General features: G+C 46.1%; 1 protein-coding gene and 1 pseudogene across 1 annotated transcript in view; both read right to left on the bottom strand.

Annotated features, from left to right (window-relative positions):
* LOC112073495 (fibronectin-like) overlaps positions 1-21,567 on the bottom strand; it is a 42,177-nt pseudogene extending 20,610 nt beyond the window's left edge.
* A 941-nt stretch (positions 21,568-22,508) lies between these two features.
* The window catches only part of LOC112073499 (otogelin-like protein), a 56,151-nt gene continuing 54,526 nt past the window's right edge, over positions 22,509-24,133 (bottom strand). The window contains 2 exon segments of the mRNA XM_070440171.1: positions 22,509-23,399; positions 23,496-23,575. Of these exon segments, the coding sequence (XP_070296272.1) occupies positions 23,199-23,399; positions 23,496-23,575 (281 nt within the window). The 3' untranslated portion in view covers positions 22,509-23,198.

Below are 24,133 nucleotides of genomic sequence, written 5' to 3'. Positions count from 1 at the left end.
CACAAGGCTGAGACTGGGAAACACAAGGCTCAATAGTACATTGAAATTGGTGGGGAAACATCCGACTGGGAGGTGTGATCAGGGCCGGTCCTTGCCATTCTGCTGCCCTTGGCGAGACCAAACATTGCTGGCTATGATTGGTTCAAATTTTGTACGGACCGGACCAAAAACCAATGTCCGTGGATGTGGAAATCAAGGCCGGTCAGGACTGCACCAAAAAAAGAAACACCTGGACAGTTGTGATTGTACATTCCATATTGTCCATTTTACTTTGACCTGTCTTGTTTTTAGAATATGTTGTTTGTTAACATGAAAGCACATTTTTGAATTGATTGGGAGCCATTTAGGTTAGGCTATTTGTTCGAAGAAACCTGCATGATGTACAAAGTGTCCGTCTCATTACATTGTCATACATTTTATCTCCAACCTGTAGGCTACAGAAAAGGCCACATACAGAAAATAACACATACTCTTTCTACCATATGTTATATCTACTATATGATTTATGTTAGATTTTTTTTTAGGGAACGTTGGTGGAGCACCGCAGCGATGCCTCTTTCCAACAGCACCCTGAAGAGGAACGCTGGGAATGGGCAAGCAAAATATTTTGTGCCCCTGCCCGTGACAAAGTGGGCACTGTTTATCACAGGGAGGCATCGGCACTCACCTAAAAAGCCAATATGCCAATGGTTGAGAGAAATTGTTTTGGGGTAGAATTATGTGAGGTTATATGTGTTGTTGGAGGTGCGTCTTGGTCAGTTTAGCTCAAAAAATGCTGCCCTTGTCAATCTGCACCAAAGGCGGCCCTCTAGTCCTGCCTAATAAATGGGCCGGCCGTGGATGTGATTATTGTCAGGAGGAGATGGAGACAGTGGAGCACATTTTATTTCAGTGCCAGAAATATAGGAGGGAAAGGGACTGATTTGTTTTTAGATTTGAGGAGTTATGGGGTTGAAGAGTCAAGATTAAGTGAACTGCTGGGAAAATCTTCAGGGGATGTAGTATTTAATTATGTATTTAATTTCCTTAGGGAGATGAGGATATTGGGTAGGATTTAGACTTTCCCTGTCTCTGGTCCACACTCCCATCCAGTTGGTGGCGGTAATGCACATTAAAGTTGGTTGCCAACCTCCATAAAAGATCCACAGAAGAAGAAGAGCAGTAGTAGTAGTAGTAGTAGTAGTAGTAGTAGTAGTAGTAGTAGTAGTAGTAGTAGTAGTAGCAGCAGCAGTAGCAGTAGCAGTAGCAGCAGTAGCAGCAGCAGTAGCAGAAGCAGCAGTAGCAGCAGTAGGCAGTGAGCGCAGTAGTAGCAGCAGTAGCAGCAGCAATAGTAGCAGTAGTAGGAGCAGCAGCAGTAGAGCGCAGCACAAGCAGGCGCAGCAGCAGCAAGCAGCAGCAGCAGCAGTAAGCAGTGGCAGCAGCAGCAGTAGCAGTAGCGGTAGCAGCAGTAGCACAAGCAGCAGCAGCAGCGTCGAGTGGAGACAAAGAAAATGGGGGGGAACGAACAAGAGGAAAAATGGCAGAAGCGGACGCTGATGTGAATTGTGAATCTATTGGCGTTAGAATCAAGGAGAATTTGAATATTGTCCAAAAAAATGGAAAACGAAGCAAAGTAGTGTACAGTGCTGAGAATGTCCCATCGTATCTTGTAGGAGTACGGTTTGTTAATGAGGAGCAGCTGATCGAATGACCAATCTTGAAGAATCCATTTGAGATATCCAAACTAGTGGATAGAGTGCTGGGTAAAGTGAAGGCTGTTAGGATTACGAGAGGCGGGCTTGCTTTGATTTTTTGTACTTCTGAGGATCAGGAGGAACGTCTGTTGCGTCCCACCCGATTTGAGAAGTTTGACGTGTCGTCTGTGTCTCTTCAGAACAGGGCAATATCTGGTGTCTCGTGGGAAGTCGATGTTGAAGAGTCTATCTGTTCTTTAGTTTTTTGATTTTTTGATTTGGAGTCTCTCCCTACTCAAGTGCAGTTGGGGTATACAGTGCATTCGGAAAGTATTCAGACCCCTTGACTTTTTCCACATTTTGTTACATTACATTACACCATTTTGTTACATTACATTTTATTCTAAAATGTTTGAAATTGTTTTTTCCCCCAGTCAATCTACACACAATACCCCATAATGACAAAGCAAAAACAGGTTTAGAAAATTTAGAAAATTTAGAAAAATTAAAAACTGAAATATGACATTTAAATAAGTATTCAGACCCTTTACTCAGTACCTTGTTGAAACACCTTTTGCAGCGATTACAGGCTCGAGTCTTCTTCGGTATGATGCTACAAGCTTGGCACACCTGTATTTGAGTTTCTCCCATTCTTCTCTGCAGATCCTCTCAAGCTCTGTCAGGTTGGATGGGGAGCGTTGCTGCACAGCTATTTCAGGTCTTTCGAGATGTTCGATCGGGTTCAAGTCCGGGCTCTTGATGGTCCACTCAAGGACATTCAGAGACTTTTTCCGAAGCCACTCCTGCGTTGTCTTGGCTGTGTGCTTAGGGTCGTTGTCCTGTTGGAAGGTGAACCTTCACCCCAGTCTGAGGTCCTGAGCATTCTGGAGCAGGTTTTCATCAAGGATCTCTCTGTACTTTGTTCCGTTCATCTTTCCCTCGATCCTGACTAGTCTCCCAGTCCCTGCTGCTGTAAAACATCCCCACAGCATGATGCTGCCACCACCATGCTTCACCGTAGGAATGGTGCCAGGTTTCCTACAGATGTGACACCTGGCATTCAGGCCAAATAATTCAATTTTGGTTACATCAGACCTGAGAATCTTGCTTCTCATGGTCTGAGTCCTTTTATGTTCCTTTTGGCAAACTCCAAGCGGGCTGTCATGTGCCTTTTACTGAGGAGTGGCTTCCGTCTGGCCACCCTACCATAAAGACCTGGTTGGTGGAGTGCTGCAGAGATGGTTGTCCTTCTAGAAGGTTCTCCCATCTCCACAGTGGAACTCTGGATCAGATTCTGAACTCTGAACTCTGGATGGGATTCTGAACTCTGAACTCTGGATCGGGTTCTTGGTCACCTCCCTGACCAAGGCCCTTCTCCCCTGATTGCTCAGTTTGGCCGGGCGACCAGCTCTATGAAGAGTCTTGGTGGTTCCAAACTTCTTCCATTTAAGAATGATGGAGGCCACTGTGTTCTTGGGGACTTTCAATGCTGCCTAAATGTGTTGGTACCCTTCCCCAGATCTGTGTCTGGGCACAATCCTGTCACGGAGCTCTACGTACAATTCCTTCGACCTCATGGCTTGGTTTTTGCTCTGACATGCACTGTCAACTGTGGGACCTTCTATAGACAGGTGTGTACCTTTCCAAATCATGTCCAATCATTTGAATTTACCACAGGTGGACTCCAATCAAGTTGTAAAAACATTTCAAGGATGATCAATGGAAACAGGATGCACCTGAGCTCCATTTCAAGTCTCATAGCAAAGGGTCTGAATACTTATGTAAATAAGGTATGTTTTTATTTTTATAAATTAGCAAACATTTCTAAAAACCTGTTTACACTTTGTCATTATGGGGTATTATGTGTAGATTGATTAGTACTTTTTTTTATTTAATTCATTTTAAAATACGGCTGTAACGTAACAAAATGTCAAGGGGTCTGAATAATTTCCGAATGGATTGTATAAACTTCATAGAGCATTTATCCCACCAATGCACTGTGATCACTGTAAAGCTTTTGGACATGTTTCAAGTGTTTGAAGAAGGGAGAAGTCGAGATGTCCAAGTTGTGGAAAAGTGTGTTTTTATAGTGATTAGATGAAAATGTGACATGTTGCAATTGTGGTGGAAACCATGAAGCCACCTCCTTGGAATGCTTGACCAGGTTGAAAGAGAATGAGCTGGCCAAAATCAGTGCTGTCCGGGGCATTTCATATGCAGCGCCTGTTAAAAAGGTTGAGGGTTCGAATGGTGCCCCTGAAGAGTCCATGGTGGTGGATAGGCCTTCACTGCAGGCTGCAGGGGTTGCCTTTCACCCCCAGTAGCCTGACATTTTAAAGGCTGAGAAGGTAGACTTTGTGGCCTTTATAGCTATGGTAATTAATGGCACTGCCAAAGTTTAAAGAAGGTCCAGGAAAATAGATATCATTGTGGATGCGGCGGAGCAGTTCCTGGGACTGAAAGATTTCACAGCGGAGGAGTTGCATGGAGTATTGTCACAAGCCGTACCGCCCTCAGGCCCTAGAGCCCGAGAACGGAGATATGGAGATTTGATGGAAGGAAGACGTGGGAGTTTTAGTTTTGTCAATTAACTATTTATTTGGGAGGATTAAGTTTGTTTTCCCTATCACGTATGAATTTTCTTTTTACCTTGTTTTTTCAACCCGTCCAATACACCTTTTTGGGTTATAGTCAGCCATAAAATCCACAGAAGAAGAAGAAGGAGAGTGGAGAGGAATGGATTCAGTTCAGTCAGCTGTCCTGAGCCTTTCCCAACTAGCTAGTTTATGCTGGCTAGAAGGATGGCGCTAGTTAAAACTTGTAGTAATGGTCACCATCTGTAATGACAAGCCGGTGTGAATGACCAGTGCATTTGCACTTGATTAACCGGGCAGCTATCACATGTCACTGGCGCTAGCTAACGTGGCCAATTTGTTCCATCCCACTTAATAATATTTTGAGTAGGAAAGCAGCCTAGATGTGAAATAACTTGTAATATTGGTATATATTGGTATATATTGGTATATATCTGGATGTCACCGTAATACAGTTCACTGCTCAACGGGGAGAGTTTGCGCTGCAAGCCGGCAACACAACAACACGGGGTGTCTCGCTCCTGGGTCCTGATTTCCGAGCACTGCTCTCCTGCAGTAACTCAGAGGGAAGTAGCTAGATAGTGTAGCTAAAATCAGGCCAGGGTGACAGCTAAAGCACATTTATTGCTTTTGTAGTCCGATAAAAACGGAATGATTCTGAACACTCCAAGTCCCAACATCAGCAGACAAGTTTCAAATGATCGCTTCTAGCCACAAGTGTAAACTACCTGGCTCATTAGGTTGACTGACAGAACCGAATCCATCCGTCCCCACTCAACTGTCACTGCGCGGCATACGTCATACATTTTGGGCACCAGGCATGTCTGTATAGCCTCTCCCGTGTATGATTACCTTCTAGATGTGTGTGTGAAAGAGAGCAGAGAGACGTTACTTACAGTATGTTTACTGTGTGAGTGTTACCTTGATGTTATAGGTAGACCCTGGTAAGAAGAGGTTGAGAAGGGTCTCAGGGATGTCCAGGTGTTTGGTCACCTCTTTGAAGGTGGGGTCTGGATATGGACACACCTCCTTGTACCTATTAAATTAAATAGAAACAACTTTATTTAAACACCAGATGATATACAAACAACTTTATTTAAACTTTATTTAGAGGTAAATAGTGGTGGAATATCATCACCTTATTCCCCCCTTATAGTGTTATTCCCCTAATAGTGTTCCAGGAGAAGGCTTAATCTGGGTCTACATAATATGCCTCCTTACCTGATGACATAACCGTCAATGCGGGAGTCAGAGGGCATGGTCCAAGACAGAAGGATCCCATTGGAGCCCACCCTCTCCCCCTCTAGATTGGTGGGAGGGGATGTTGGGGCTGGGAGAAAAGGAGGGAGAGGAAAGGAGAGACGAGACGAGAACTGTTAAGGCCATATTCCCCAAAATCTCCTAAAAATCTGTTATATGTGACATCAGAAAGAATCCAATCCATACCTATCAGTACATACTGCCAAAACTAGGAAGTCCTTTCAACAAATTGGGAGGATGGTGAGAGACATTGTGAAAGATACTGTTGTTGTTTGGTATTGGGTCAACCAGCTGGGTGTTTGTATGTGTGTGTGTGTGTGTGTGTGTGTGTGTGTGTGTGTGTGTGTGTGTGTGTGTGTGTGTCAGTGAGCTGTCATGTCTCCAGTGTGTGAAACCAGTAGAAGGAGGGAGGTTCCTGCAAGAACACTATTCCAGTCTAGCAGTGTGCAAGGGGGTTATTTGTGTGTGTGACCAGCTTGCTCTATTCCGGTGAATAGAACCTCAGAGCTATGGCATTTCACTGACATTCACTACAGCATCATTCATTCTACTTAGCAAGGCTAGTGTTACCACACACACACACACAAACGTGCACACACCTACCTACAAACACACACACACCTACACACTGCACGCACACAAACCTACACACACCTACAAACACACACACACCTACACACTGCACGCACATAAACCTACACACACCTACAAAGACCTACACACCGAACGCACACACACACAGGGTGGGAGATAATAAACATTATCAGCAGAGGGCAGCAGCAGAACAGACCCAATGTTTCCTCAGAGCACACCACTATCAGTTCAGCTGTAACACATCTCACCGGTCTTGTTGGTGTTGATTATGCGGCTGACCGGTGGGCTGAGGTTGGAGGAGGAGGCGGCGGTCACCATGACCGTAAACGCTGTTCGAGGACTCAGACTGGATACGTCAGCCTGAGGAGAGACTGCACGATCAGAACATGACCACAACACAACTACAGTATGTGGTTGTAGATGTGTGTGTGTGTGTGGAGCAGTCTAACCTGTGAGTGTGTGTATCCCAGGTAGAAGGTGATGATCAGGAGAAGAGTGATGGCCATGCTGGAGCTAGCCCAGTTAGCCTAGTTACCAGTTAGCCCAGTTAGCTGTTAGCCCAGTTACCAGTTAGCCTAGTTACCAGTTAGCCCAGTTAGCTGTTAGCCCAGTTAGCCCAATTAGCTGTTAGCTCAGTTAGCTGTTTGCTGGTCAGAGGCAGCAGGTTAGAGAGAAAGAGGCAATGTCAGCTCAATGTTAGAGGTCTTAGCGCCATTGTTCAATCCAATGTTGTCAGCAATTTAGCTACAGCAGGTCACAGTGTTACAGCAGTTTAGATCTTAGAGCTGTTGTTCAGGCCTAATGTAGTAACCCAGTCCACAGTTAGCGACAGTTAGCCACGGTTAGCAGGTTAGATTTGACGATATTCAGGGCAGTACATGCCACCATAATGTAGAAACAATTAGAGCAGGAAAGTTACAGGAGTAGTAATAGTCCAGTCTTAGGATAGCAACAGGTTAGCTACAGCAGTAGTAGTTGTAGTCCAGGTCTGGTAGTAACCCAGTCCACCGTTAGCAGTCGTTCAGTGGTCAGCAGTTAGCCGGTTAGGTCAGAGAGAGGCAGGGCAGTGTGTACACCATAACTCCATGCAGGCAAACTCTCTCTCTCTCGGGAGAGCAGCTTCACCAAATGAATGATTCAGGGTTGAGCTCAGGAGGTCTACCTAATAAATAATGAGCTCTATTACTCAACCTGTGTGTGTATGTGTATGCGTTTGTGTTAGGTTACGCTGGGGGTATCTGACACCTGGCTGTTGAGCAAGGTCGGGAAGGGGTGGGATCTGGGTGAGGGAGAGGTATGTGTTAGTATACGTGTGTGTGTGTGTGTGTGTCTCCATAACTCACTTGTGTTGATGTTTACAGAAGCAGATTAACTCCTGTCTCCACTTCTACCGATAACATCTACTGTGTAATAGCTTCTGTGTGTGTGTATTTACCTGTACGAGTCTGTCGTGTGTGCGGTAGACAGAGACAGTTCCTTGGTTGGGCAGCAGGCTGACGAGGTACTGGTCCACACACCCCTCTGACTGCTCCCAACGCAGAGAGAAGTTCTGAGCAGACACACTAACCACATTTACACCCCGCACACGGCCCGGCACTAAGGGATACAGAGAGAGAGAAAGATAAAAAGAGAGGGGGGGGGGGAGATGGAGGGACACAGAGAGAGAGAGAAATATTTTATGCACATGTATAACTTATTGAGAGACCCCTGCTTAAACCCATGCTTAAAATCAGGGAAGTTGTGGTCAGAGTAATGTAGTTTTGTGTTACACTCAGGTACCTGTGGTTACAGTCAGGGAGGCAGCTGTCCCTGCCTCTCCTCGTCTAATGCGCTCCACGCTCATGTTGTACATACAGCCATCCCTCAACCCAGTTACTGTAGCAACCTGCCTCTCCTTGGAGACCTCTATCGTATGTGTTTGCGAGCCATTTCCAACAGTTACCCTGTGGAAGTCAAACTGGCCAATGGCAGCGTCCCACCTCACCACAGCACAGGAAGTGTTAACATAGAGCAGAGAGAGGGAACACACACCGGCCGGACCTGCATTAGAGAAACACACACGTTAATATAACATCTGAATATGAGATTAGATGAGCTCTGTCTCAGTCTCTGACTCTCCACAGCTGAGGGTCAAAGGTTACTACTAGGAGCTCTGATATGGCAAGCCACATTAAGTGTTGCCACAAAGAGGTTGATTTGTGTGTGTGTGTGTGTGTGTGTGTGTGTGTGTGTGTGTGTGTGTGTGTGTGTGTTGTGTGTGTGCGTGCGTGCGTGCGGTGCGTGCGTGCGTGCGTGCGTGCGTGCGTGCGTGCGTGCGTGCGTGCGTGCGTGCGTGCGTGCGTGCGTGCGTGCGTGCGTGCGTGCGTGCGTGCGTGCGTGGCGTGCGTGCGTGCGTGCGTGCGTGCGTGCGTGCGTGCGTGTCTTACGTGTGGAGAACTGTGTAGTGACAGGCTGGCTGAAGTCTGATAAAAGCAGGCTCAGGACGGTGATGCCATAATCTGATCCTGGGGTCAAACCTCCAACCTGGAGACTGTTGCTATGAACCACCATCTCACGACATGACGACTTGTCCCCTGACGGACACAACAGCAGCTAAGGAGAACACACAGACACAAACACATATACACACACAATCGGACAAAACATTTCGTGACAAAATCAAATGTTGGTGTTTTTTGGAAACTTGTGTTTGGGCAGTGACAAACCACAAATCAACGACACAGAGCGAACAGCGTGTCTGTTTTATTTGGACGGAATCTATTCTCTATAGTATACAGTAAGTCAGGGGTTCTCAAAGTGAGGTATGCGGGGGTTTGCGACCAGAAAAAAAAAAAATATATACAGTCAAAAGTTTGGACACAGGTACTCATTCAAAGGTTTTTCTTTATTTTTACTATTGTCTACATTGTTGAATAATAGTGAAGACATCAAAACTATGAAATAACACATATTGAATCATGAAGTAACCAAAAAAGTGTTAAAAATCTAAATATATTTATATTTGAGATTCTTCAAAGTAGCCACCCTTTGCTAAGAAGATTCTGTGCTTCCAAATTTGTGGCAACAGTTTGGGGAAGGCCCTTTCCTGTTTCAGCATAACAATGCACCCGTGCACAAAACGAGGTCCATACAGAAATGGTTTGTTGAGATTGGTGTGGAAGAACTTGACTGGCCTGCACAACCCCATCGAACACCTTTGGGATGAATTGGAACACCGACTGTGAGCCAGTCCTAATCGCCCAACATCAGGAGGCTGCTATAGCAGCAAAGAGGGGACCAACTCCATATTAATGCCCATTATTTTGGAATGAGATGTTCGATGAGGACTTTTGGCCATGTAGTGTATATTAGCCATATACCACACCTCCTCGGGCCACATTGCTGTGGGGATTTGCTTCCATTCAGCCACAAGAGCATTGGTGAGGTCGGGCACTGATGTTGGGCGATTAGGACTGGCTGATGTTGGAACAGCTCTTGCTGAGCCACTCAAGGACATTCAGAGACTTGTCCCGAAGCCACTCCTGCGATGTCTTGGCTGTGTGCTTAGGGTCATTGTCCTGTTGGAAGGTGAACCTTCACCCCAGTCTAAGGTCATGGAGCATGTTTTCATTAAGGATCTCTCTGTACTTTGCTCCATTCATCTTTCCCTCGATCCTAACTAGTCTCCCCACAGCATGATGCTGCCACCACCATGCTTCACCTTAGGGATCGTGCCAGGTTTCCTCCAGGTTTCCGTCATGTGCCTTTTACTGAGGAGTGGCTTCCGTCTCAGCCATCTGGCCACCATAAAGGCCTGATTGGTGGAGTGCTGCAGAGATGCTTGTCCTTCTAGAAGGTTCTCCCATCTCCACAGAGGAACTCTGGAGCTCTGTCAGAGTGACCATCGGGTTCTTGGTCACCTCCCTGACCAAGGCCCTTCTTAGTTTGGCCGAGTCTTGGTGGTTGCAAACTTCTTCCATTTAAGAAGGATGGAGGCCACTGTGTTCTTGGACGTTCAATGCTGCAAAACTTTTTTGTTACTCTTCCCCAGATTTGTGCCTTGACACAATCCTGTCTCGGAGCACTACAGACAATTCCTTCGACCACATGGCTTGGTTTTTGCTCTGACATGCACTGTCAACTGTGGGATCTTATATAGACAGGTGTGTGCCTTTCCAAATCATGTCTAATCAATTGACTTTACCACAGGTGGACTCCAATCAAGTTGTAGAAAAATCTCAAGGAGGATCACTGGATACCCAATTGTCATACTTGAGTAAAAGTATAGATACCTTAATAGAAAGTTACTCAAGTAAAAGTAAAAGTCACCCAGTAAAATACTACTTGAGTAAGTCTAAAAGTATTTGGTTCTAAATATACTTAAGTATCAAACATAAAAGTAAAAGTATAACTCATTTAAAATTCCTTCTATTAAGCAAAGCAGCAGCACCATTTTCTTGTTTTAAAAATGTATGGATAGCCAGGGGCACACTCCAACACTCAGACATCATTTACAAAAGATGCATTTGTGTATAGTGATTCTGCCAGATCAGAGGCAGAAGTGATGACCATGTGTTTAGCGAGTCCACCAGATCAGAGGCAGAAGGGATGGCCATGTGTTTAGTGAGTCCACCAGATCAGAGGCAGAAGGGATGACCATGTGTTTAGTGAGTCCGCCAGATCAGAGGCAGAAGGGATGACCATGTGTTTAGTGAGTCCGCCAGATCAGAGGCAGTAGGGATGACCATGTGTTTAGTGAGTCCGCCAGATCAGAGGCAGTAGGGATGACCATGTGTTTAGTGAGTCCGCCAGATCAGAGGCAGAAGGGAGGACCATGTGTTGTCTTGATAAGTGTGTGAATTGGACCATTTTCCTGTCCTGCTAACCATTCGAAATGTAATGTGTACTTTTGGGTGTAAGGTAAAATGTATGGAGTAAAAAATACATTGTTTTCTTTAGGAATGTAGTGAANCGCCAGATCAGAGGCAGAAGTGATGACCATGTGTTTAGTGAGTCCGCCAGATCAGAGGCAGAAGGGATGACCATGTGTTTAGTGAGTCCGCCAGATCAGAGGCAGAAGTGATGACCATGTGTTTAGTGAGTCCGCCAGATCAGAGGCAGAAGGGATGACCAGGGATGTTCTCTTGATAAGTGCGTGAATTGGACCATTTTCCTGTCCTTAAAGTAAAAAGTAAAAAGTACATAATGTTCTTTAGGAATGTAGGTAGTAGTTGGTAGTAGTTACAGTCTTGTCTCATCGCTGCAACTCCTGTACGGACTCGGGAGAGGCGAAGGTCGAGAGCCATGCGTTCTCCGAAACACAACCCAACCAAGCCGCTTCTTGACACAATGCCCATCCAAAACGGAAACCAGCCGCACCAATGTGTCGGAGGAAACACCGTACACCTGGCGACAGTGTCAGAGTGCACTGCGCCCGGCCCGCCACAGGTGTCACTAGTGCGCGATGAGACAAGGATATCCCTGCCAGCCAAACCCTCCCTAAACCGGACGACGCTGGGCCAATTGTGCGCCGCCCCATTGGTCTCCCGGTCACGGCCGGCTGCGACAGAGCCTGGACTCAAACCCAGAATCTCTAGTGGCACAGCAACACTGCGATGCAGTGTCTTAGACCACTGAGACAGAGCCTGGACTCAAACCCAGAATCTCAGTGTCTTAGACCACTGCGCCACCAGGGAGGCCCAACTTATTTTTTAATACATAAATGCACTGTAATTTAAGCTTTAACCCTCCTATTATGTTGCGGGTCAATTTGACCCATTCCCACTTTGAGTTGTCTAAAATACTAGTTAAACTCTCCATGAAATTAAATGACTTTTCCTAATTTAGGGTCAGGAACCTAACTTCAAAATGTGGACACGCTGATGTGTTGTGGAATCTCTGTGTAGATTTTGTATACAAACATGATGTGGTGGGTCATTTTGACCCGGAGGCTTTCATGTGTATAGATATTTCCACAGGTCCAAAATAAACAAGTGTCTTTGATCTATTTTCTTTTGACTGGTTCTGGTTGCATTTTTATAATTATGTTTGGGTGAAAAGGAGCTTTCCCAAGCTTCTCCTTCTCAGTACGAGAGCAGCAGATCTCTGACACAGACTCAAAAATGAGCTCCAAACAGAAAATGATTGTTTTTGAGAAAGGAAATATGTTTAACAAATAGTTCTTAAATATAGAATTTTTGAAATCAAATATTCTTGTATTTCTTCTTTCTGAATGGTCTGACAAAACAAAATAATGTTTTTATAAGTACAAAAATGTATGTAGAAACTGCTGATTGCCCCTTTAAAACTGCAAAGTTTTCTCTCTGCCTCATGGAAACATTTGTGGAATGCAGGATATTCGCTTTAAAGCTGCACCAAAAAAATCTCTCTGTCCTATGACAAAATGTGTGGAATTACAGGAAATGAAATTGAAAACTGTAAAATGTTCCTTCCCAGGGCCCAAGACTTGGTTATTTCAGCCATGCACTGCCAAAGTCATAATAAAACTCATTGTATGCTGTTTTGTTATCTCACTGGAGTTGTGTTCTGATTATGAGGGGGTCCCTGATGAATTTGCTATCGCAGTAAGTCACAAACGTCCAGCAGTAGGTCTGTGTGTGTGTGTGTGTGTTTGTGTGTGTGTGTGCATGGGTGCGTGCATGCGTGCCTGTATAGTGCTTGGTCATTCTCCCTGGCGTTGGCTCTGGGGGGGTCATACATCTTTAAAGTGCAGGTAACCAGAGCTGCTCTGCGCTGACGACAGTCGCTAGGCAACCACCAGGTGAGTTTGTTCTCTGGAAGTCTGCAGGTGAGTTTTACTTGACCCCCCGTCCTACTTCCTCTTATAAAGAACAAATTCAGTATGTGTGTGTGCGTGCGTGTGCCTGCGTGCGTGCGTGTGTGTGCACGCATGTGTGTGTGTAACTGTGTGTAAAGGGATTAATATTTATGGGTAAACTGAGACAGCTGTTGCTAATAACAAATCATAGAGAAAAGATGAGAGGAAAAGAAAGGGAGGAGCAGAGTAGATAAGATAAGAGAAGGAGAGGGGAGAGGAGAAGAAAGAGGTTAAGGGAGAGGATAGGATGGTGTCCTACCTTGTACCCCTCCACGCCCCCTGCTGGGGCTCCCCAGCTCACAAACACTGATGAGGTCACATCCTCTTCGACCAGCAACACTTCCTGTGGGGCTCCTGGGACTAGAGAGAAACACCAATCAGGACATCTGTTCATTCATTCAACATTCACTTCACTGCTCTCCACCATCGGAATTAATCGTTCTGGGTTTGTCGTGTGTGTGTGTGTGTAATAAGTAGTGTGTGTGATGTGTTGTGTAGCTGTGTGTTCAGTGCAGGTGTGTGTGAATATGTGTGTGTTTGCATGTATGTGTGTGTGAGAATACATTAATACATTACATTTTTTCTTGACCTTGACCTTAACCTGGAACATATACTGGAGATAAACTCTGAACACCTCAGTTCCTACTGGAACCTCCCAAGATAGGTCACTGCTGCTGCCAGCCAAATATGTGTATGTGTGTGTGTCCATAACTCACTGGTGTTGAAGTCTACAGAAGCCGGTGTACTCCTCCTCTCTCCATTGCTGCTGATAACATATACTGTGTAATAGCTTCCTGGGGAAAGGTCCTCAAACCTGTAAGACCTACACACAAACATGCGCGCACACACACACAGCCAGTGTTACCCAAAACAACAAGTGGAAGCTGGACCAGCCAATAAGGACACATTGTGCCAGGAGGGTAGGACTCACCATGGCTCCTGGGCTGAGAGGTTCAGCTGCTGATCGGAGGTTAGGTTTATGATTGACAGGATGAAGCCTTTGACAACGTCCCTGGCCTGGGTCCAGCCGACTGTCACAGACGATGTGGTCCTACTGAGGACTGATACCACCACTGGACTGGGAGCTAAAACAAAAACAACAAACAAACAAACACACACACACACACAAATGCTGATTAATAAGAACCAGAGAGACGGGGTGTGTGTGTGTGTGTGTGTGTGTGTGTGTGTGTGTGTGTGTGTGTGTGTGTGTGTGTGTGTGTGTGTGTGTGTGTTGTGTACCTGTAGATGATGCTGAGTGTGACAGGGGGGCTGTCTGTGTAGGACTCTTTCTCCGTCCTCAGAGAGAAGTGGTACAGCCTGCCTGGTAGCAACCTAGAGAACAGCTGTCCTCGGAACACACACCTTCTGGAGCCTAACACACACTATACAGTTGTGGCCAAAAGTTTTGAGAATGACACAAATATTAATTTCCACAAAGTTTGCTGCTTCAGTGTCTTTAGATATTTTTGTCAGATGTTACTATGGAATACTGAAGTATAATTACAAGCATTTCATAAGTGTCAAAAGCTTTTATTGACAATTACATGAAGTTGATGCAAAGAGTCAATATTTGCAGTGTTGACCCTTCTTTTTCAAGACCCCTGCAATCCGCCCTGGCATGCTGTCAATTAACTTCTGCACATCCTGACTGATGGCAGCCCATTCTTGCATAATCAATGCTTGGAGTTTGTCAGAATTTGTGGGTTTGTGTTTGTCCACCCGCCTCTTGAGATTGACCACAAGTTCTCAATGGATTTTGGTCTGGGGAGTTTCCTGGCCATGGACACAAAATATCGATGTTTTTTCTCGAGCGACTTAGTATTCACTTTGCCTTATTGGCAAGTGCTCCATCATGCTGTAAAAGGCATTGTTCGTCACCAAACTGTTCGTGGATGGGTTAGGAGAAGTTGCTCTCAGGAGATGTGATGGTACCATTCCTTATTCATGGCTGTGTTCTTAGGCAAAATTGTGAGTGAGCCCACTCCCTTGGCTGAGAAGCAACCCCACACATGATTGTCTCTGGATGCTTTACTGTTTCATGACACAGGACTAATGCTAGGCCAGCACCTTGTCTTCTCCGACAAGCCTTTTTCCAGATGCCCCAAACAATCGGAAAGGGGATTCATCAGAGAAGAAAATACTTTACCCCAGTCCTCAGCAGTCCAATCCCTGTACCTTTTGCAGGAGAGAAGTGGCTTCTTTGCTGCCCTTCTTGACACCAGGCCATCCTCCAAAAGTATTCGCCTCACTGTGCGTGCAGATGCACTCACACCTGCCTGCTACCATTCCTGAGCAAGCTCTCTACTGGTGGTGCCCCGATCCCGCAGCTGAATCAACTTTAGGAGACGGTCCTGGAGCTTGCTGGACTTTCTTGGGCACCCAGCCTTCTTCACAACAATTTAACCACTCTCCTTGAAGTTCTTGATGATCCGATAAATGGTTGATTTAGGTGCAATCTTACTGGCAGCAATATCCTTGCCTGTGAAGCCCTTTTTGTGCAAAACAATGACGACGGCATGTGTTTCCTTGCAGGTAACCATGGTTGACAGAGGAAGAACAATGATTCCAAGCACCATCCTCCTTTTGAAGCTTCCAGTCTGTTATTCGAACTCAATCAGCATGACAGAGTGATCTCCAGCCTTGTCCTCATCAACACTCACACCTGTGCTAACGAGAGAGTCACTGACATGATGTCAGCTGGTCCTTTTGTGGCAGGGCTGAAATGCAGTGGAAATGTTTTTGGGGGATTCAGTTACTTTGCATGGCAAAGAGGGACTTTGCAATTAATTGCAATTCATCTGATCACTCTTCATAACATTCTGGAGTATATGCAAATTGCCATCATACAAACTGAGGCAGCAGACTTTGTGAAAATTAATATTTGTGTCATTCCCAAAACTTTTGACCACGACTCCACCACATAAACCCATTATATAGACACTCCACCACATAAACCCCTTATATAGACACTCCACCACATAAACACATTATATACTGTAGACACTTGACCACATACACGCACACACACCCTGCTGCCGTACCATGAGTGTGTGGTGACAGTTGAGACAGATGACTTCATAGTTGTGTCCGCGTCCAGGGGCTGGATCCCACAGCATCTCTACTGACGACTCTGTTACTGAGCCCTCTCTCACATTACTGGGAGAGGCCAGGCCTACACATACAGTTGAAGTCGGAAGTTTACATACACTTAGGTTGGAGTCATTAAAACTCGTTTTTCAACCCCTCCACAAATCTCTTGTTAACAAACTATAGTTTTGGCAAGTCGGTTAGGACACAAGTCATTTTTCCAACAGATGTTTACAGACAGATTATTTCACTTATAATTCACTGTATCACAATTTCAGTGGGTCAGAAGTTTACATACACTTAGTTGACTGTGCCTTTGAACAGGTTGGAAGATTCCAGAAAATTATGTCATGACTTTAGAAGCTTCTGATAGGCTAATTGACATCATTTCAGCCAATTGGAGGTGTACCTGTGGATGTATTTCAAGGCCTACCTTCAAACTCAGTGCCTCTTTCCTTGACATCATGGGAAAATCAAAAGAAATCAGCCAAGACCTCAGAAAATTAATTGTAGACCTCCACAAGTCTGGTTCATCCTTGGGAGCAATTTCCAAATGCCTGAAGGTATCGCGTTCATTTGTACAAACAATAGTACACAAGTATAAACACCATGGGACCACGCAGCTGTCATACCTCTCAGGAAGGAGACGCGTTCTATCTCCTGGAGATGAACGTACTTTAGTTCGAAAAGTGCAAATCAATCCCAGAACAACAGCAAAGGACCTTGTGAAGATGCGGAGGAAACAAGTCCAAAAGTATCTATATCCACAGTAAAACGAGTCCTATATCGACATAACCTGAAAGGCCGCTCAGCAAGGAAGAAACCACTGCTCCAAAACCACCATAAAAAAGCCAGACTTCGGTTTGTAACTGCACATGGGAACAAAGATCGTACTTTTTGGAGAAATGTCCTCTGGTCTTGATGAAACAAAAATAGAACTGTTTGGCCATAATGACCATTGTTATGTTTGGAGGAAAAAGGGGAAAGCTTGCAAGCCAAAGAACACCATCCCAACTGTGAATCACGGGGTGGCAGCATCATGTTGTGGGGGTGCTTTGCTATAGGAGGGACTGGTGCACTTCACAAAATAGATGGTATCATAAGGGAGGAAATGTATGTGGATATATTGAAGCAACATCTCAAGACATCAGTCTGGAAGTTAAAGCTTGGTCGCAAATGGGTCTTCCAAATGGACAATGACCCCAAGCATACTTCCAAAGTTGTGGCAAAATGGCTTAAGGACAACAAAGTCAAGGTATTGGAGTGGCCATCACAAAGCCCTGACCTCAATCCTAAATCCTCAATCCTAAATCCTCAATCCTGACCTCAATGTGTGGGCAGAACTGAAAAAACGTGTGCGAGCAAGAAGGCCTACAAACCTGACTCAGTTACACCAGCTCTGTCAGGAGGAATGGGCCAAAATTCACCCAACTTATTCTGGGAAGCTTGTGGAAGGCTACCCGAAACGTTTGACCCAAGTTAAACAATTCAAAGGCAATGCTACCAAATACTAATTGAGTGTATGTAAACTTCTGACCCAATGGGAATGTGATGAACGAAATAAAAGGTGAAATAAATCATTCTCTCTACTATTATTCTGACAATTCGCATTCTTAAAATAAAGTGGGGATCTTAAGTGACCTAAGACAGGGGATTTTTACTCTGATTAAATGTCAGGAATTGTGACAAACTGAGTGTAAATGTATTTGGCTGAGGTGTATGTAAACTTCCGACTTCAACTGTACATACACACACACTTCCTCACCGTCAAAATCATCTGAGGAGATGGAAATATGAGTGTGTTTGTGTGCACTCACGTGTCCTGAGTGTGTGTGTTTGGTATGCTGGTCCGGTCCTGTGTCGGCTAGTGCTGTAGACACTGAGATGGTACTCCTCCCCTGGAGTCAGGCTGCCAACTGTTACTGTGTGCTTACCTGGGGGGAATGGCCACCAATCGCACACACCCTTACACACACACACACCCTCACACACTCCCTTACACACACACACCCTCACTCCATCACACACACCCAGTACTGGTCTCTGGACATACAGAACCACAGAACTGCTTCCTACCGAGAGAGGGACAGCTGCCTGCACGGGCCCAGGCTCTACACAAAGACAGGAACACACACAGACACAATGAGAGATAGAGATGAGAGATACACACAGTATGATGGAGCAACACCAACATTTCTTGAAACTTCAACTTGAACACACACGTCTCTGTGGGCTTACCTGTTCTGTATGTGGTGTTGATCTCTTGGCTCTTGTTCTCTCCTCTCACTGAAGCCACACCCACCTCATAGTTCTGCCCTGGACTGAATATGGCCAGGAACACACACCTGGACTCATTTACCCACAGTTCCATGGGGCGGGCCTGGCTGACGGGGCGTAGCCTAACATAGTACCCATCAGGGCTTTCACCTGACGGGGCGGACCAGCACGCTGTCAGATTCTCCCCTCTGCTAGACACAACCACAGGGGTAGCGGGCCACCGGGGGGCTTCACCGCTACAACACCATCACACACACACAGCAACCAACACACACACACACACACACACACACACACCACCCACACACACACACACACACACAACACACACACACACACAACACACACACACACACACACCATTTAAACCATTAATGCTGGCTGTAAAAGCAATACACTCGAAGCGTTACACAAAAACAGACTTTCATACCAGTGTATAGGGTCAGTTCTCCCCTCCACAGCTCTCCAACACCGTGTTCTGTGACGGAGTCAACTCTGACCTTGTACTTCCTGAACCCCTCCAGTCCTGCAATCACAGCGGACCTGGAGCTGCTAGCCACAACCATTCTAGTCTCCTGGCCTGAAGGCTACACCCTCCAGGAACTAGAAAGCTCCACCGCACAGCATGCTGGGAGTCTGGGCCGTGTCCATCTTACTGTGATCTGACTGGCTGTCACGTTGCTAATGGTGACGTTTCGAGGGGAAGGGGCCGTGTGTGACAAGTCTGCACGCTCCCCAGCTCCATGCGGCCCCAGTAAGGTGGAGGCTCTGAGGACAGGAGAGTAGACCTTTGCCTGGGTACAGGCCCTGGCACTTTCAGCCCTCTGGAGAAATAGAGACACTGGGACACGACCTGCAGTCTCTCTCTCCTTCTCTTCCCATGTTTTTCCTCCTTTTCTTGGTATTGGACATAGAGCTGGGGGGCAGGGTGAGAGGAGTTTACAAATGTGAGGTCACTCCAGTGAAGCTCTGCATCTCTCTCTGTTACCTCCACCCAGGTCCAAAGTTGAATAAAGAGGGGGAGAGGGACTGAGAGAGAGAGAGAGAGAGAGAGAGAGAGGAGAGAGAGAGAGGAGAGAGAGAGAGAGAGAGGAGAGTGAGACGAGAGAGAGGAAGAGAGAGAGAGAGATGAGAGAGAGAGAGAGAGAGAGCAGCGAGAAGAGAGAGCAGGGTTAGTGGGTGTCGGGCAGGGGTAAAAGGTTATTATGGTGTTTATTTATATGGTATTGAATGTATTAATGCATACTTTCCCAGTGACAGATAAAGGGTAAAGGAATGTGGCAAAAGAACGAAGTCAGGAAGTAGCCTAGTCCAGTAGTGTTCCTCTGTAGAGCAAAACAGTCCGTCTGATTGGCTGGCAGTGATGAGGATGTCATAGCACTCGTCAGGTTGTAGGAGGAGCCATCAGACCAGCGGGGCAGCCCCTCATCCTGTGAAGACAAACAACAACAAAAAAACGTTGTGTGTTTTTTTTGTCAGACACAGGCTGAGAATGTCCCAGTCATCAGCTTTAAATCACAGACTAACACACTCCTCTGTAAGGAGGAAGCTAATGTGTCTGACTGTTTAGAAAGCAAACACCATTCATGCTAACACAGCCATTTATCTCACTCACATGCATATGTGTGTGTGTGTGTTACCAGTCTGTCGTTGAGAGCAGTCCAGAGCAGTAGTAGGTTGTTGTGTGTAGTCAGGTGAGAGGAGAGGAGGAGGAGGTCTCTCTCTGTTTTAACATCCACCAGGTGTCCTCCTGAAGCCATGCCTATACAGGTTTGCTGGGCGTCGCCCCACGACAAGCTCCGCCTACTCACACTGTAGCAGCTCCTTCCACTCGCCAGCCARCCAATAGGACACTGGGCTGAGGAGAGACAGTGGTCAACTCACGGTCAACTTAAACATACAGCGGTCAATGTTTATTACGTGTGTGTGTGTGTTGTACCTGTCTCCATGGTGGTGCGTAGTCTCTGGGTGAGGCTGATGTTGAGGTGTGTGAGAGGTGTGGTCAACTCTGCTGTGATGCTGTAGTGTGCTCCAGGCTGCAGACCTCTCACTGCGTACGAAGAGGTGTGTGTGTGGTCAGAATGTGTGTGTTCAGTGTGTGTGTATTCAGTGTGTGTGTGTTCGATGTGCGTGTTGTGTAGACTGAGAGCAGTGAGGCTCTGTCTGTGCTGTAGGCTGCAGGTCAGGAGAGTGCTGGTGGTGGTCACCTCGACACGGAGAGAGGAGAGGGGGACAGGAGCTACACAGTGGTGCACGCACAAACAAATGCACGCACGTACACAAACATACACATAAACCTGTTACAAAATGTAAAAGTATAATTGTGAAACATTAAACCATTAAATTTAATCCATCATCTTTTAACTTCTGTTTCATAACAGGACCATATAGGTCAGGGGTCAGGGTAAGGCTCACCGATATGAAAGGTCTTAGTCTTCAGTGTGGTATTGTTTTTGATAGCTTTCAGCATGATGTCACTTCCTCCTGGCTCCTTAGCCAATCGCAGAAGCAGCCTGCATTCAGGAGAACACTCAGAGCGGCCAATCGGATCCAGCCACACCTGAAGGGGTGGGACAGAGAGTGGTTTAGTGGTTGCGATATGGTTGTAGTTGTCCGGTGGTTGTGCGGTATGACCGTGAGGCTGGGTGCTGGTTGTATGGAGCTAGTGTTATGGTTGTGTAGTGGTTTACGTTCTGACCGTGAGGTTGCGTGCAATCTGGTAGGAGACGGTGTACCAGTCTGGATCCTGACTGGTGGGGAAGTGGCCAAACACAACCTCAACAACCACGACCGCAGGATCTGACCACTGCACACACAAGAGACTGACCACCTGGAAAGAGAGCGAAAGAGAAAAGAGAGACTTTTCAACCTCAGAAATTCTATACATAGCTCAGACTGCAGGTGTCATTTTTGAAACTTTGGCACAGACAGTTAAAAGAAGAGTGTTGTGATAAATCATAACTGTTTCACCTAAAATGTATAGCTAGAAACTGTGTGTGTGTGTGTGTCTTACCTGGATGAACCCTGCCAGCAGCCACATATGCACGGTTCCATCCATGGGGAAGCCTGGTAATCTCATCAGCACACAAAAGGAATGGCAATCACAATCATCTATAGATGGTACCACAACATACACCCAATATCAATGTTGCTTTGGAATCAGAAACTCCTGGATGTTTGTATATCCCATCTATGTACCAAAGAGCGAAGAAACTACACGACCAGAGGTTCCAGTAAGGACTGAGGCTGTCAGAGCTCTGTATAAGAGGAGTGTATCACAGCTGAACTACACCAGAGTAGTCCGTCCCAGTGACGCAACACAACTTTGAATTTAGCGCCCCGCAGCATCTTTCTGAGAAGCAGAGCCTCGTGTGGAGGCGTGCACAGTCCCATTCAATTAGTGTGTGTGTGTGTGTCGCTAACACCAATTTGTTCTGCTCCTGCCACCCTTCCTCTTTGTTGGGATAAGAGCAGGTTACTATGACAACTAGGCTTACAGCCATTGAGAGAGGAACTCATGAAGAGAGAGGGAGAGAAAGAGAGGGAGAGAGGAGGGAGAGAGAAGGAGCGGGAAGGAGAGGGATGGAGAGAGAAAGACAGGGTGAAAGTAAAGAACTTAAAGTTCACTAGATAGATAACACTCCATACACCTCAGCCTGTTTGCAGATTTATACTCCACTCTCTGTAGTGATGCAGTGATATGCTAACCAAGTCCACTGCTGTGTGTTCCACACAGCAGATCAAAGCTGTGTGTGTGTGTGTGTGTGTGTGTGTGTGTGTGTGTGTGTGTGTGTGTGTGTGTGTGTGTGTGTGTGTGTGTGTGTGTGTGTGTGCGTGTGTGAGTGAGTGTGAATATCGAGTGGTTGAATGTGAGAAATAAGTATCATTCACTGATCAATCACTGATCAATCAATGACTGATCAATGTGGATTCATGCCTCTCCAATACTTCATATGTTCCTTGTGGAGGTCACTGGTGTTTTACCTAGGATGAAGTGTCATTAACACTGTGTATTTACATGGTAATTATATATACAGATTGTTAGACTCCCACACACACCATTATTACACACCACCAGGATAGAGAAACACAAACACACGTCAGCACTGAACAGGCTGTGTCAGCAGGGGAGTGTGTGGAGGAGGAGGAGGATGAGGAGGAGGAGTTTTTCATTCACGCAAAAAACACCCACCAATCAGTTAGTCACTGTTAAATGTTTTATTGTTTTATTCTGAGAGGTTCTGTATGACTAGAGACTCTAGTCTATCTGATGGCATCAGCACATACTGAATACTGGCACAATGCTTCACATTAAACAACACAACAAATACAGCGTTCTGTTGAAATACAGATAATCTACCATCAGATGCTTAGGTGGATTATCACCTTACTAAATAATTGATTGAGTTAAATACAAATATTTTTGTATAAAAGCTTTACACTTGTAAAAAAAAAAACTATTTTGTAAGAGAAATTTGATCGGCATATAAAACATGTCAGTCATCAAGAGAGCACTAGATCCATACTAAAGCAGCAGCGGTCCTGTCAGCTCAGACCAACTGATCTAAACATGATAAAGTCAGAGAGGACTAGCTAGTGTTACATATGAGGAGGAGCAGGCTACAGCAGTACAGATAGGACTAGTGTTATCATAGTAGAGTAGGAACAGGTTACAGCCCTACAAATCTGACCACTACATATCTGTAACGACAGGGTCACTATAACAGGTCAGCATACAGCCCTCCACAACACACTGAAGGAAGACTAAAGAACTCGCCTACCTGGACGCTTGACCTGTCTGCTCTGACCTCTGACCTCTAACCTCTGTTCCATCTTCCATCCCTCCTATTGAACGCCATACTGGAGCTCACACTGACTAGCTTCGTTCTCTCTCTAGTTCCATTGGCAGGAGCAGTCAACAGGCTCCTGGAAGCTGTAGACCACCAGGGTAGCGTTGTGTGAGCAGTACAGGGTGACGGAGCGGGTTTGTAGTCCACTCTCCCTGCAGCACTTACAGAAGCGGGCGTGGCTGTTGATGTTGAAGTTAAAGATGGTGGCAGACGGACACTTCCCATCACATGAAAATACTGTCACCTGAGAGAGAGAAAAGAGAGAAAGGGGGAGAGTGAGAGAGGGGGGATTCTCTATCAGTGTTAACTTTTTAAAACTGTCTTATTGACACTCTCTCACCGGTGCGTTGCTCCTGCAGTCGTCTTTTCTGATGGTGGTTCGGATTGCCACACGCTTACACGTCTTACCGTCCTCCTTACCTAAACACACACGCACACAGAGGAAACGCTGAGATGCACACGCAAGCACACACACAAACACAAAGCTTTCATCCTCAGCCCTAGATTCCTGTCACTCACACAGTCAAAGGTCTATTGAGCTGGGCTCTTTGTTGCCTAGCAGCGGGGGCTCAGTTTGATCGACAGTCAGCTGACCGGGGGGAGCAGTTCTCACGCCAAAGACCCAGCTCCTATTGGCCACTGGCCAATCAGGTTAAGCAACAGGGGGTTGGGGCTGGTTGGTGGAATGTTGAAAGATAGCTAGATGGAGTCCAGTTCTACTCTCTTTATACTTGAAGGAACAGGAATGATTCTAACGCACATAGAGCAGTGGTTCCCAACCAGGGGTACTAGGAATCCTGGGGGTACTTGGCCTATCAACCAGGGGTACTAGGAATCCTGGGGGGTACTTGGCCTATCAACCAGGGGTACTAGGAATCCGGGCGGTACTTGGCCTATCAACCAGGGGTACTAGGAACCCTGGGGGTACTTGGCCTATCAACCAGGGGTACTAGGAACCCTGGGGGTACTTGGCCTATC

The sequence above is a fragment of the Salvelinus sp. IW2-2015 genome, unplaced genomic scaffold (genome assembly GCF_002910315.2).
Source record: "Salvelinus sp. IW2-2015 unplaced genomic scaffold, ASM291031v2 Un_scaffold2276, whole genome shotgun sequence".
Taxonomy (NCBI): Eukaryota; Metazoa; Chordata; class Actinopteri; order Salmoniformes; family Salmonidae; genus Salvelinus; species Salvelinus sp. IW2-2015.
This window is presented reverse-complemented; position numbering and strand designations above follow the sequence as displayed.